Source organism: Eucyclogobius newberryi, unplaced genomic scaffold (assembly GCF_026437365.1).
Source record: "Eucyclogobius newberryi isolate DKJ021-1_F unplaced genomic scaffold, fEucNew1.0.hap1 SCAF_9, whole genome shotgun sequence".
Lineage (NCBI taxonomy): Eukaryota > Metazoa > Chordata > Actinopteri > Gobiiformes > Gobiidae > Eucyclogobius > Eucyclogobius newberryi.
Genome location: NW_027316532.1, coordinates 24680276 through 24694891, shown reverse-complemented (window position 1 = coordinate 24694891; position 14616 = coordinate 24680276). Strand labels below are relative to the sequence as shown.

The 14616-nt window shown below is 40.7% G+C and overlaps 1 protein-coding gene across 1 annotated transcript in view; it reads left to right on the top strand.

Moving 5' to 3' along the window:
* The first annotated feature begins 8696 nt into the window (after positions 1-8696).
* The window catches only part of LOC140353571 (uncharacterized), a 40600-nt gene continuing 34680 nt past the window's right edge, over positions 8697-14616 (top strand). The window contains exon 1 of the mRNA XM_072438181.1: positions 8697-8820. Coding sequence (XP_072294282.1) covers positions 8768-8820 — 53 coding nt within the window. The 5' untranslated portion in view covers positions 8697-8767. The remainder of the gene's footprint in view (positions 8821-14616) is intronic.

Sequence of the window (14616 nt, the reverse complement as noted above, 5' to 3'; positions counted from 1 at the left end):
TAAAAGCGTCATATATCCAGTAAATAATTGGATTTGTTGTCACACTAACCTCTCCTTTTATAAACATCCTGGATAGTGTTCACTCTTTCTTTCATAAGATATTACAAAACAGTTTACGGGAGTGCCCGGATTCCATTATTATTTTGACTCGTCGACGACCAATTAAACCACAACTGGCAATAACCGTCCTTCAATCTGAGAAATGGTTGACGGGTTACGCAAAGAACTACTCCACTTGAATAACACATTGGCTCGCATTAAAAAAAAAACTATAGCCCACTCAATCTACGGTATCGGTCATGAGATTGTATATACATTGGGATGGTTGGAAGAACTCCTAAGCCACAAACTCCAGTCAGACAATATCGCTGTCTAGTTTTAAATGTGTTCCTTATGCTCATCGTATACGCTTCAGTGTCTCGACCACAGAATGTTTCTTGTTGGGATTAAAAAGCCATCAGTGCTCCTGCATTCATTTATCATTTGGCACATTAAAAAGAATTATATCCAAACCTACACGATGCCCCAAGTACAAGATGCAAAAACAATTTCTCCCCTTTTTGTTGGGAAAAGTCAGTGATTGATGCTACATGGCAACAAAAAACCATCCCTAAGGACATCTTACTCAGCGTTTTTCTCTTTTTCTCGTACCGCTCCTTTGTTCGAGGTCTCTTGTTGAATTCATCACGGTTGCAGGCGGCGCTTTTCCCCTGCTAACTGCTAATTGATGAGATTAAGGAAACTGTGTGTTATTCCGCAAAAGTCGTTTGGCACGAGACCTTGGCCACGCACCATTGCCAAGCTTTAGAAACCTGACAGACAAGCTGTTTCTGGAGATCTAGTCGATGTATTTTTCTTCCTGCAACATGTGCAAAAGTAATTACACAGACACTATTTCCTTTGTCAGTGCAGCCAGTTAGCATTAGCAACATAGTAAAAGGACTTTCGGGGGTGTCATGCAGATTTACTAGAAAGGAACAATATAAAATGGATTGTTGTATCAAGGATGTTAGAGCTTTTTTTGTTGGATAAATTATAAGTTGGGCTTTAATTCTAGTGAACCATCAACTGAATAGGCAATCATTCAAGCGCTGAATCTACAATATCCAGCTGGTAGACTAAAAAGAGTTAGGAGGGTAGACTTTTGTAAGAGGGTAGACTTTTGGACCTCCAAATGCCGTAGAACTCAGAACTTGACATGGATTTTTGCAGTTCATGGGTAAGTTTTATAGAGTTGCCTTTACTGTTCCAAATCTATCTCCAATGATGTACAAGCTTGTGAAATATCTTGCTTCAGATTTACCGTTAAATTATTTTTGGATAAGTTTTAATATTGAAATCTGCAGAATCCATATCAAATTTGAAAAGAAAATCTCTTCCAGACCCATGCGGACTCTTTAACCTGGACTTGAATCAAACCAACTTGTGCCTCAATTTATTATTACATGCTATTAACTGACTGTTTCCTGGACTAACCTTGGCCCTAACTTGCAATAGTTCAGACTTTTGTTGAGAGACCAGGATTGAGAGTGAATTCAAGACATGCATTCCTTTTTTTCCCCAGTTTCTTTTAAAAATGAGAGGCAATTCAACAACCCTAACTGTGAAATACATCTGTTTTACCCCAAAAACGATAATGTAAGGCCGCCCTTCCCGATGTCGTGTGTGTGTGTGCGTGTTCCAGCCCAGTAACGTTTACCAACCCACGTGACCACGAGAGGGACTTTCACTTTTCGCAAGACTTCCTCTCAACCCAAACATCCCTTTCACCCTGGACTCCCCTGGCCCTCTTCCCCTCCTCGTTTTCCCCCCTTCTTCTTAGGGTCCCTTTAAGCTCTTCCCCACAACCTACATTCTTACACACACATGCTCTTACAAGGAGAATTGTTTCAACTCTCGTCCTCCTCTCCGCTCCGTACACCCCAGCATCTGTTGAGCAGTCGCCCAGCTGTTGGACACGCTCTCCGCACTTTGGCGAAATAACAGCCCTACGAGGCGGTGACACGCACAGACACGGGACCAGAAATTACACAGCTGCACGCTGATAATTAGAGGTGGGTTAAGTTCCTCAGGTACACGGTGGTACAGCTGTCAACTCAGGTCGTAGACACACGCCAACAATGACTGACTGATCTGACCTGGTGAGCTAATGGAGCTGTCTGGCTATAACGTTGACGAGAATGCACTTACATGGCACAAGGCTACACATCATTTAACAAGCAGAGAAGGAAGTAAAATAAAGTACCACTAGACAGAAGCTAGTATACATGCTGTTTCATGTCAAATAACAATAGTTTCATTTATTTAAGTACACAAGGAAAAAGGCCAAGTGTGTATAAATAAAACAGAGTTTAAGTCTAATTTTAAACACTTGTGCAACAGTGTCAGCATTTTTTATAGCAGGTGGCAGAGAGTTCCAGAGAATTGGGGCCTGGTACATAAAAGCCCCCTGCCACACTTGGACTGTTAGTAAGAGGAACTGCCCTTTCTCACACATTTCTATATTTAATTTGTATACTACAGAACGGAACAAAAAAACTAAAACTAAAGGAAATAGAATATAAAATGTTAGTCAAGCGTGTGTCTAATAACGTTTTTTTTTAAATCCATGTAATTTAGTGGGTTAATGAGCTCATTCAGTCCTGTACTTGATAGTCGGCTCCATCTCTGTCATCCTTTTTTTCTTTTTTTTTGCTTTTAATTTTGCTGCAGCCAAAAGTACTTATTAAGGGTATCCATCAATCATCTCCATCACCAGAGCTTCACATCCGAGATACACTGTTTGATATTTGTATACATCCAATCCCCTTTATTTATATAGCATAGTTTATAATGTGCTTTGCAATATAAGTAAAATATACGGAATCAAAATAAAACATAGCTCTATTTAAAAAGTCCAAAGAACAACTGAATCAAAACCGTATACTAATGTATTTTTGTATATTCATCCTCGCTTGGGACTGGAACAAGGGTTCACCTGATGTTAATGCTAATATTGACAAGACTTCTGTACAAAAAGTATGTGTTTTCATTGAGTACAACCTCTACAATATTACTACAACTAGCTCAAACTACTCGCATATTACAGCTAACGTCATCATCATTAAAATCTACAACACTATTTTTTTTTTTGCATATCGCTCAGGTAAACGTATCCTATTACTTTTACCAAACATTTGAGTGACAACACATTGCTCCTTCTCTTCATTATTCAGCTCGGTTGACTTTGGCTTGTCTCTGGGCCAAAGCTAAAAGTTTCCACTCCCTCCATTTACAAGCTGTTACTGTATAATGAAATGTGTAACCCGGCTATATAGTTTCCACTAAGCACGACCTTTTAAATGAGAAGCTACCTCCCCGGCTTTAAAATCACTCTTGAAACAGTAGTACGCAGTCAATTGAGATAGAGATCTAATGGGAGCAATTCCAGTGTAACTACTATTCCGTGCGGTGCCGGTCATTATAAAATGTAAGTTTACAGTGCATCGCAAAAGGGGAACAAAAAGGTATTTTACAACAAACTACCTTAAAAGCTTTACCCCATAAAACAGACCAGTATAAAAGCTAGCTGCCACAGTATGTGCGTTATGTAACTTCGCATCATATGGAAAGGCTTAGTAAATACTGTCACTTGAGCCTTTTGAGTTTTTCTCAAACTTGTCAGTATCGTTCTCAGGAAAGTATTGACGTCACTTGTTGTTTTGGCTTTGTTTTATTGCGTTTATTGATCATCTCACAGACAAAGGAGAGCGCCACATGTAGCAGAAAGGCTTTTATATGTGTGAGCTGTCGGTGATCTGTGGTTGATTAGTGAACACTGTTGCTCTCGACGGTCCTCGCTGCACAATGAAGCGATTAGAGCACATCTGGGGGTCCAGGAGGGAAATCAAATAGCGCTCAGTGAAATCGTTCAGCATATCAGATCGACTGTGATAAAAGAAAGTGTTGTAAAATGCAAAGTCACGTACAATGTTCATCTGAAACTTTGCAGTGCAGCAGCCTAAAATGATGCAGTTATTGAGGAGATAAGCCCCGAGCTGTTAAAAAGCTAGGGTTAGTGTTGATATTGAAGTAAATAATGAGGTTGTATATTTTATTTTGAGTGAGTATGGGATGAGACACAATTCCCACAAAACAAGACATGAGATTGTGTCCATGAGAACGAGACAAGGCAGGATTTTTGACATTGAAACCTCTCTGCTCATTATACACAATACAAAATACAATAGAAATGCCTGGCACTGGCATCATTGTGAAATTTTACAGATAAAGATACATATAATACACATATAAAGATTTCTTTTTTCTAGATTTTTTTAATTTACATTTCAATAATCTTACATTATTCTATAAGTGTCTTCATTCTGATATCCCACGGAACTCTGAATTTGCCATGGTCATAAATTATACAAGAGGTGCTATTGATGGTAACTGTGTCGTAGACAATGGAAACGTATAACTAGCTGATTTAAAACTGGAAACAAATAGCAATACATTTAGACTAAAATGTCTGTATACTTCCAAGAGAAATGTTCACACTGGCCAAGGCAATAATCGTTACAAATTGTCTTTTTTATATTAGCAGCATGTGTTGTTTGTTTTATATTTCCCATGGCCAGGTGCTGAAAACTAACACTTGTGCAAAACACTTAAAGTAATGCGTCTGGCTTGTCCAATGTGAATGTAATGTCCGTAATAAAAATACAATTTAAAAAAACAGCTTCATAATGGCGGTTCACTCTTGATTTACTTCATGTAATATTTCTGCTTTCGTTGTAAGACTGCTTTTGGAACTGCTGCTTCTCGGGAGATGTAACACCTCAGCACTTTCTTTTTTGTTCGAACCAAATGTAAACACATGGAAAAATATCTCACAAGACCCTTTTCCACACGTGTTTACAATCGTGTAGCCATTTTTCATCGCGAGATCTTGTGTCATCTTCGATTTCAAGATAAACATAAAGACACAATTTATAACACACAATCATCATTTTAAATATTGAACTGATTTTAACGTGCTACAAAACAGTGTGGTGTCATCAAACGACCTGACAACGTCACTTATGATTTATTGCACAAAATGGAATGTAATCCGTTTGCAGCCGTGGCAGACTTTTGATGCCTCTTTTGATACATACTGGTTCGTAATGGACTTGTTTATTATATTGAGTCACGGTCTTGTCTCGAACCCAGCATCTCTCGAGTTTCCTGGAAGAAGGTAAAGCACATCTGGTTGATACATTATTGTCCCAAAGATGCGGCTGATGTTAAACCGGGAGTGGATCTCGCGGTTCTTCTGGGACAAGTGCATTCGATGAAGAAAAGCAGCGCGAGCATCTGACAGTCCCGTACCTTTGTAGACTTAAGAAGTAATAAGGAACCCCTGAATCGTGTTTCTGATTAACCCCAGTGTTTGAAATGTTTTGAAATTGGCAGGCAAAGCTGGGAGATTACAAGTGACTTTGACCTGTGTATATTCTCCTGCATGGATATTGTAACTGCTTATTGTAACACGCTTTTTACAGGTTAATGTATGCGGGCTCGCTCTCTCCGTGGGACCAGAGGCAGGAACTGTTCTGTCTCCAGTAGCATCCCCCGGCTCCCTAAACTGTTGACCACATGTCCTTTCTGAGGGGCAGGTGTGGGCGAGCAAATTCGACAAACAGAGATGTGTTTTCCAAAAGATTCGGTTTCTTTTGTGAAGTGGCTTGAAAAGAGACAACGTTCAGTTTACGGCCATGTGTCTGAAATGGAATTGTCTAGTTCAGTGGTTCTCAAACTTTTCACACCAAGTACCCCCTAAGAAAATACTTGGCCTTTTAGAATAAATACCATGGAATTTTGGGCTAGATCTCTGGAACAGTTGCACAGAACTTAAACTCTTCCACTTTAAAAATAAGTTTAAATGTATAACTTTGAGCAGATACATGAATTATATGTCTTAGTTTGTGACAATAATATACTTTGCATCTGTTATAGTACAGTTACCTTTTGCTTTTTGGATTTATGAGTGGTTTCACAATTGAGCTCAGGTCAAAAGGGTAGGCCAAATAAGCATACGCTTCAGCCAACACCTTATCGATCTGTCTGCATGTCAAGTGTTAAAGTGTCTGAATATACATGTGACTGAAATAAACTAATACTACTACATGAGTACTACCATAGAAACCAGGTCTTAGGGAAAAAAGGACCATACCAGGTACACAATTGCTTTCCTAGTTCTAAACAAACTTAAATGGGGATTAAATTTACTCTAAAGTCAGCAAATATTTGAACTGCAAAGGAATTTGTGCACCACCAATGGTGCATGTACCACAGTTTGAGAACAACTAGTCTAGTTCTTCATACACATTAGTCTTGTACCACTAGGTGGAGTTGTGAGCCAAAGAAGCTTCACGCACGACTCACTGAACTTGTAGCAAAGGCTAATCTTCTTTTTCCCCCTTAACCTCCGATAATGGACATAAGAAAATAACATTCACATAGACCAATTCATCCTCCACTGGACACATTGGGAGCTTAAAATATACAGGGTTATAGTGTTTTCACACTATAAAAATAGGGAGTGTCTGCAGAGCCGCGGCGCACGGCCAAAACTGCCATGTTATTTTTGTGCCGGCTGCGCACCGCGGCTCCTGAAACTGTGCCGTTTTAGACCGTGCGGGATTAAGGTTAGGGTTAAGGTTAGGGTTAGGGTTAAGGTTAGGGTTAAGGTTAGGGTTAAGGTTAAGGTTAAGGTTAGGGTTAAGGTTAAGGTTAAGGTTAAGGTTAGGGTTAAGGTTAGGGTTAGGGTTAAGGTTAGGGTTAAGGTTAGGGTTAAGGTTAAGGTTAGGGTTAGGGTTAGGGTTAAGGTTAGGGTTAATGTTAAGGTTAGGGTTAGGGTTAGGGTTAGGGTTAAGGTTAGGGTTAAGGTTAGGGTTAGGGTTAAGGTTAGGGTTAAGGTTAAGGTTAGGGTTAAGGTTAGGGTTAGGGTTAAGGTTAGGGTTAAGGTTAGGGTTAAGGTTAAGGTTAGGGTTAAGGTTAGGGTTAAGGTTAGGGTTAGGGTTAAGGTTAAGGTTAGGGTTAATGTTAAGGTTAGGGTTAGGGGTAAGGTTAGGGTTAGGGTTAAGGTTAAGGTTAAGGTTAGGGTTAAGGTTAGGGTTAGGGTTAGGGTTAAGGTTAGGGTTAAGGTTAAGGTTAGGGTTAAGGTTAGGGTTAGGGTTAAGGTTAGGGTTAAGGTTAAGGTTAGGGTTAAGGTTAGGGTTAAGGTTAGGGTTAGGGTTAAGGTTAAGGTTAAGGTTAGGGTTAGGGTTAAGGTTAGGGTTAAGGTTAGGGTTAAGGTTAAGGTTAGGGTTAAGGTTAGGGTTAGGGTTAGGGTTAAGGTTAAGGTTAGGGTTAGGGTTAGGGTTAAGGTTAGGGTTAAGGTTAAGGTTAGGGTTAAGGTTAGGGTTAAGGTTAAGGTTAGGGCTAGGGTTAGGGTTAGGGTTAGGGTTAGAGTAGGGTTAGCCATGAGGCTATAACGGACTATAAAGGAAATGCCGCGGTTCCTGAAACTGCGCGGCAATTTGACCGCGCCGCGGCTCTCCAGCCACGGCCATAAAAATATAGATTTAAATAAACTTAAAGGGTAAATATTATGCTGAAACTTTAATGGGGCTTTAAACCTTGTTACAGCAGAGTTTCCTCATCAGTAGTTTCCCCAAAGTTTTATTTTGATTGAATCATGCCTGTGTCATTAATTCTTTATTGTCCTGCAACCGAGGCTCGAGTGAAAAGAACTGATTTCACCTCCACTCTGTTTATAGGACAAGACCATTTTAGATCAATATTGCGATTTACGCTGAACAAAACGTGAAATGACAACCTACTTAGGTCATAGTTCAACACTAAGTACGTGGAAAAACACGTTATACGTCTCCTTTAACCTCCACGTAAAGCGCCCCCTGGTGTTGAGCTACGAGTATGCCCATAACGTACACCGACGTTCCCTTTGGTATTTAGACTATAGCTGGATTGAAATGTGGGCTGTAATCGGTTGCACTGGGATTGGGTAAACGTCCCATTGCAGCCAGTTATGTAACCGGCTTAACAGAGCTTTGAGGCGCCTCACACGGCACATTGTTGACCGAAAACTTAAACGTCTGCGTCGGGACTGGCCTCAATAAGCTCTTTTGTGCGCGTTTCGTTTGCAATCTCTCTTCCCCCCACAAATCCCGCTCCCGTGACCCCTGCCCGGTCCGCGGGGTTTACAGTAAATATAGCCGTACAGTAGTAGCGCAGACCCGGGGCGAGCGTCAGTGACAAGCCAGGGCTCCATCTGTGACGTCACGTGTCCGCAACCGGTGAAATCAAACACCACCAGCTGGCGGCGCGGAGTTGTGTCGGGGGTGAGCGCGGATCCCCTCGCATCAGTGCAAGTCAAGGCACATAGCAGAAAGCACCGCCCGGAGGCAGAGGACGTGCGCGCGGCAGGATTTACCCGCGATCCACGGTCCTGCGGAGCGCGCACTCGGAGCTGCGGCACTCGCGTTGGCCCCACACACAAGAACTATTATTCTAACAGCGAGCGTCAAAAGGAGCCGAGATCTTGTTGAGAGACCGCGGAGACAAGACATCCACACAACTCGGGACACTTTACGACGCGATGAGGGGGTTCGGACACTGACCACCCCCGCGCGCGTCTTCTGGCCCGTCCCCAAACGCGCGTTCTATCCATGTTCAGGTGTCTCCTCCGTACGCGTGATTCTGTTTTCACCCAGATCTCTGCTGCCTGGACAAATGCATACAAATGCATTTAGGAGCTCAACGGACAAGGAGTGGACTCGTTTCCGCGGCAGCGACGTAAGTGAGCAATTGTGCAAAAATGGCATGCAGATGTTAAACTATCTTTGCTCATTTCCGACTTAAATTGTTCTCATGCCTGATGGTCATTCGACATGGCAACGGAGAGGCTGTTTCTGTCCGGGAGCTTTCCTCAAAGCGGTGCCAATTGACTCTAATTCACCCCATGTTCTCTGTTACAACTTGTAGTGTTTAAGTACTTCTTTAAGATGGAAAGATTTTGTTCTTATCCGGTAAAATTGAGCTCTTATTGTGTGGCTTTGTCGGTGTTTGTAAGAGATCCTGTAATAGCCATTCATCTGAACCGCATGAACTACAATCCCATGATAATTGTGCATTCCACAGGATCTGGCAGCATGTTTCTGGATTTGTAAACCACAGATAGTTTGAACTGATGGGCTGTTTTGTTCTTCACTGCTCTTGATAAATGTTGCTGACAATGAAATACTGTTCACATTTGGCTTTGAACCTCTCTGGAATATTTCAGTAATGTGTGTACCATGTGTCCTGCTGACCAGACTGCCTTTATTTACAGTATAAACCCATAACTGTGATAAGCCAGGAATGGGGAATAAATGGGTCATAACTTGGATACAGTGCCTATTCAGCATGTTTGTAATAATGTCATATTTACTGGTTTTATAACAGAGGAGCTCATTAGTCTTTTGGAGAGAGATTTGAGGATGTCGTATAAGCTCTAATTGTTTAGTCTTAATGAAGCAGAACCTCTTTAGCACTTAAAGCCAAACATTCCTCATGGAAGTGTGCATTTCTGGCGCTCAGCATGCCGGCTTGCAGCCCTGTTAAATACAGCTGGGACAGTGTAGCTCCTGAGCTGTCTTCCCCTGCACACAGAAAATGTGCTTTGTGCTATCAGAGCTGCGTCCAAGCTGCTGTAGTCTTTTATACACACGATGATCTAAACTTCATGGTTCCACAATGCACTTGGCTGTTCTCTTCTGATAGTGTTTGTTCTGTGGAAAACAAGACAGACCTGAAATCCTGAGACATCCACATTTTTTGGAAGTGGAAGTGAAAATGAGAGCCGTATGGGCCTGAGAAGAAGTTTGGCCTCCTTGAATTCTCTCAGAGTTAGTGTGTATGCATCAGTGGTTAACTGGCTCCTGAGCCCCAGACAATCACCCACTGTTGCAGCCAGTGCTGCTCCTTCATAGGCTCAGCAGACAGGCTGTATACATGAAGACAGCTCTGGGGTTTCCTTAACACCCCCTGCATGTAACATGATGCCTCAGGCTGTTCCAGAAATGGAGGGACTTCTGCACAAATGCAAAAAAGACAGTCAAAACACAATGGGAAACAAGCAAGTAGCCCGTTGTGTCAGTCCAAAGCCAAAAGAAACAGAGGCGCCTTACAGGAGAGCTGTATTCACAAACCATAATACAAACCATTCCACTGGAAGATGCTGATATTCTTCTGTAGCAAAACCCTGTCCTCTTGCATATTGCATTGGCAAGTATGTAGTATGATTGTCTACTCAACGACAATTACAAGAAATAAACCCATTAGGGAACATAGAAGTTACATTCTCTCTTTAGGAAAAGCATAGTTCAATAACCATGTCATCAGTGAAGACATCAGCCACTGATACTTTTACAAAACACATACCATGCACTAATTGTACTGGGCTTTGAGAATCAGACAGACTTGATAACGGAGGATATTTGTTAATTTATTCTTTCTTTTATAACTTGAAAAAAATAACGTTTTGTTTGAGTCTCAGAACAAATGCTCTTAATACTGTTTGAATGGGTTAAATGTCTGCTCTTACATAAATTCTGCACACCTGCAATTATCCTTTCAAACTAATGCACTCTCAGCTCTCTCCCGGAGCAGAGTTGTGATTCTGGCCTGTCACTGCAGCTAACATCTGCACCTCCATCCAGCACAGGAAAAGGCCAAACCAATAAAGAGCCCTGGAAGTTTACTCACAGCCCTTTGTCTGCTGGCTGTCTATTGGGCTAAGTCAATCTTTACTCTATTCTGCACTGACCTCTTGACTCCAAGCACCAATTTGAGTGAGTGCACAAACACGCACCACACTTGGACCTTTGTCAAAGAAAATAAAGCATTCAAACCGGCAGTAAAAATTCAAATGTTTCAAGGATACTTATGGAAATAATTTGACATCCCTTATTCACCTTGGTGATTTTGGCTGATGTAAGTTGGCCGTAAATGACACAAGCTTCTTTACTGCTTCCATCATGATATCATTATAATCCGGATACAGGTGCTAAAGCTGAAACATGACCTGGGGGAACAAAAAATGGGCCGTGAATTGATCACTTGTTCGTGTCCAAGAATGTTTTGATTGAGATGGAGAAGCAAAGCAAGCAGGAACAGAGCACCATTGCATTTCACTTCTCCCATATGTTCTATCTGCCATAAAGGATTGCCTTTTCCCCCTTTATTAGTCTTTAGGTAAAACGACTGGATGGAGTCAGCCTATACGCCTCGCCAGTGTTTTTAATTCCACCGCATTTAGGCCTGTGCTTGATGGAGACGTATAGTGGCCAGAGGGGCAATATAGAAAGGCGGTTAGACAGAATGTTATTCATAATATTAAGCGTGAAAAATGGGTGTTCACAAGAAAAGCGATTGCATAAGAAAATCCTATCAAGGCAAGGCAAGGCAAGGCAAGGCAAGTTTATTTGTAGAGCACATTTCATACACAAGGCAATTCAAAGTGCTTCACGCAGCAGGAAAAAATGCATTAAAATCACAAAGAAATTACAGAAACAGAAATACAATAAAATGAACTAAATTAAAAATTATCAATCCAACTGATTGTCTAAATTAATAAAATCACAAACAACTGGACAGATGTTTTTAAGAGTGACTACGTTTCGCCACTCATCCACATCCTCTGTTCTGACAGGGTTCTGGGAAGTCGCTTTCTTAAATATCTTTAAAACCTTTGTCCAGTTGAGAGAGTTAGGTTTTCTTTTAGCTATGCAACCTACCTGGACAACTAAGGGTTTAAACAGACAAGAGAAACTTTTATTTATTTACTTATTTCCTCTTTAAACTGAAATGCCTCAGATAGCAGGCCTAGCTCTGTAGGGTGTAATGTATTTGTCTTTACCCTTCAGTGTTTTTGTCTATATTTCTGAAGCTCCTATTCCTTTACTATTGTTTATCATGTTATTTTTGCTGACAGACAAGTTGCCTTAAAGGTGCACTATGTAACTTTACTGGTGACTAGTCCGTCAACTGTCTCCATGGACGTGTTATTGCTTAACATATTACGTTCCACACTGAAGCATTAAACGCATCTGTCTAACATATAAGTCCGTTGTAAGTGTTTTCATGGCTCAAAATGACCTATAAAAAACACGTGATCTTACCGTGTGCGCACCGTAACATCGCAGACTTGGCCTGATGGCGCCTCCCGTTCAGATACAAGTTTAATGCCATACTTTTGGAACTTTCTAGTTGGATAAATTACACCTCTGTGGACTCGATCAGGTTTTTTTTACACCAGAAAAGTTACAGTGTGCACCTCAATCTGCTCCGGGTGTGTGGTCATTTTCTTAATCTTGCAGACGTTCTCCCGGTCTTCTTGAAGCCCCTGGAACAAAGAGACAGTGAGCCATCTTTGACTCGGTGTGGCTGGATTCAATTTGACACTTACCGTAGTGAGCAGGTCTAATGTTACGCAGAGGAAGATTGACAGGCTGTCTTTTCTTTTTTCTTTTTTGTGCCCCATAAAGAGAATTTAAGTGAATTTGCCACTTTTTCCAAGCAATGTTTGTGGAGTCCCTCCTTGCCTTTCAAACCTTTCCCTTATAGTTGAATGCACCATTGTTAAGGGTCCAAGCTAATTGTAACAGGGGCTGGAATGATTCATTGCAGAGAAGAGAGTTTTAAAGTTGTGATTATTTATAGTACTGACATGACACCCACTCCAAACATAGCGGTATTTCCCTCAGTCAACAGAGCTGTGTTTGGAGAGCTTTGTCTTGCCTTCAGCAGTCCTTTTCCATTAACTGGGATGGAGAATCATGTGTAGTGTCAAAGGAGGATTTATATAAAGCCGATGAAACTAATGCTGTGGCTGCATGACTTCATATAGCAATATGGCAAATGTTGTACGTAAACACTGTACACAGAACATCTTTTTAAAGGGCTGGCAGTGAATGGTGAGAACTTTCCACCTCATGTCATTGTAGATGCACCAAAGCACTGATTCGGAGCTGTTGGGCGACACACAGACTCGAGGATGCCTTAAATAGCCATGAACAGAGACAACATGTCTGACAGAGCTGCACAAAACAGTTGACTGAATCAGCATCAGATGGTCTCAGTTGACATCCAAAGGCAAGTGTTAAATTTAGTTTTTCCCCATTTGGTGCAATACTTTTCAACCTTTGCCAACATTTAAGTAGAACCAGCAAACCTGATGGTTTTACTTAGTACAGGCTGATTTGCTATGTCTTTGTTCAGGGCTGTCTGAGAAATTACACTATGCTTTGGATGGAAAAAGAGAGAGTAAACTAGTAGGATTGTTAAAAAAAAAAAATTGTTACTAATAAATACTAAAACCAGTATTGAAACTAGATTAAACAGAATAGTTTTGACCGCTATAAAATTTGATAATCTACTATTATTTTGTGTTGAAAATTACATTCTATTAAAATATATATTTTTATTTCATTATCACTGTAGAATCAAATTTGTGATCAAGTATCAAGCTTTTCCTTTAGTGTTGAATTGGAGCCTGAAATATCACGATCACATAACACAATAAGCTACTGTGATGCAAGGCTCTGCATCACTTCTTCCAGTCTTTTATGAAAGATCATTATTTTCTGTCTCGTGTGTGGGTGAAAACAAAACCAGTAAGTCTGTTTTGATCACATATGAGACACTGACCTTTTGAGAGGTTTATGAAAAACTGCCCCTTTGCCGCAGTTTGTCATGATAAAATAACATATGTGAACCACAGGATGCTAACAGTAACTTAGGTGGTCTGTGTAAGCCCAGTAGGACCACAGCACTAAGGTCAGGCTACTGTTACAGCTGGTTTGCCTTCATATAGCGTCAGTGGTTAACCATGTTGTGTTTCCTCAGTTAAAGAATATGTTTGAAGATAATTACTGGGAACTTGGAAGTATGTTGTGTGGTTTGTTATAGCTCATTAAAGTAGGTTTTACGGTATGTTTTGATTTACACTACATAGCAAAATGACACAAAGGAGTTCTTTTTCCTTGCCCAAATTTTTTGGCAAAAACTATTTTACATCAGAAAGATCGATGGCTTTTTCACACTAGACTAATGTAATGTCTAAAGGTTCCATAGCTAAAGATGTCAACTTCTGACATAATTTTACCTTATTTTGCTGTACTCAAACAATGTAAAAATGAGTTATTGACCTCAAACATTCACAGATGCAGAACATACCCCCAGATGCCATCATAGAGGACTTAGGTCCCCTGGTATGATTACAAACATACACTGTATGTTGTGAATGATGCTCTGACTGCTGCTGTTGAGTAGGTAGTGCCACCTAGAGGTGAGGTCAGTTAGGGTCAAAGGACAAAAAAGGACATGTTTCAAACTTATGAATTTACACAACAGGCATCTATTTATCAGAACATGTGTCTGTTAAGTTTATGCTGTAAAAAAATATAAGTTAATATACGCTTTATTTTTCCCACAATGGGATGGGGAAATTCCATTGTTGCAACAGAGATGAAGTATAGAAACACAGATTAGGAACAGAAGTATAACAATAAAAACAGATCACTTAGAAACAACTTACACTCTTATTTACAG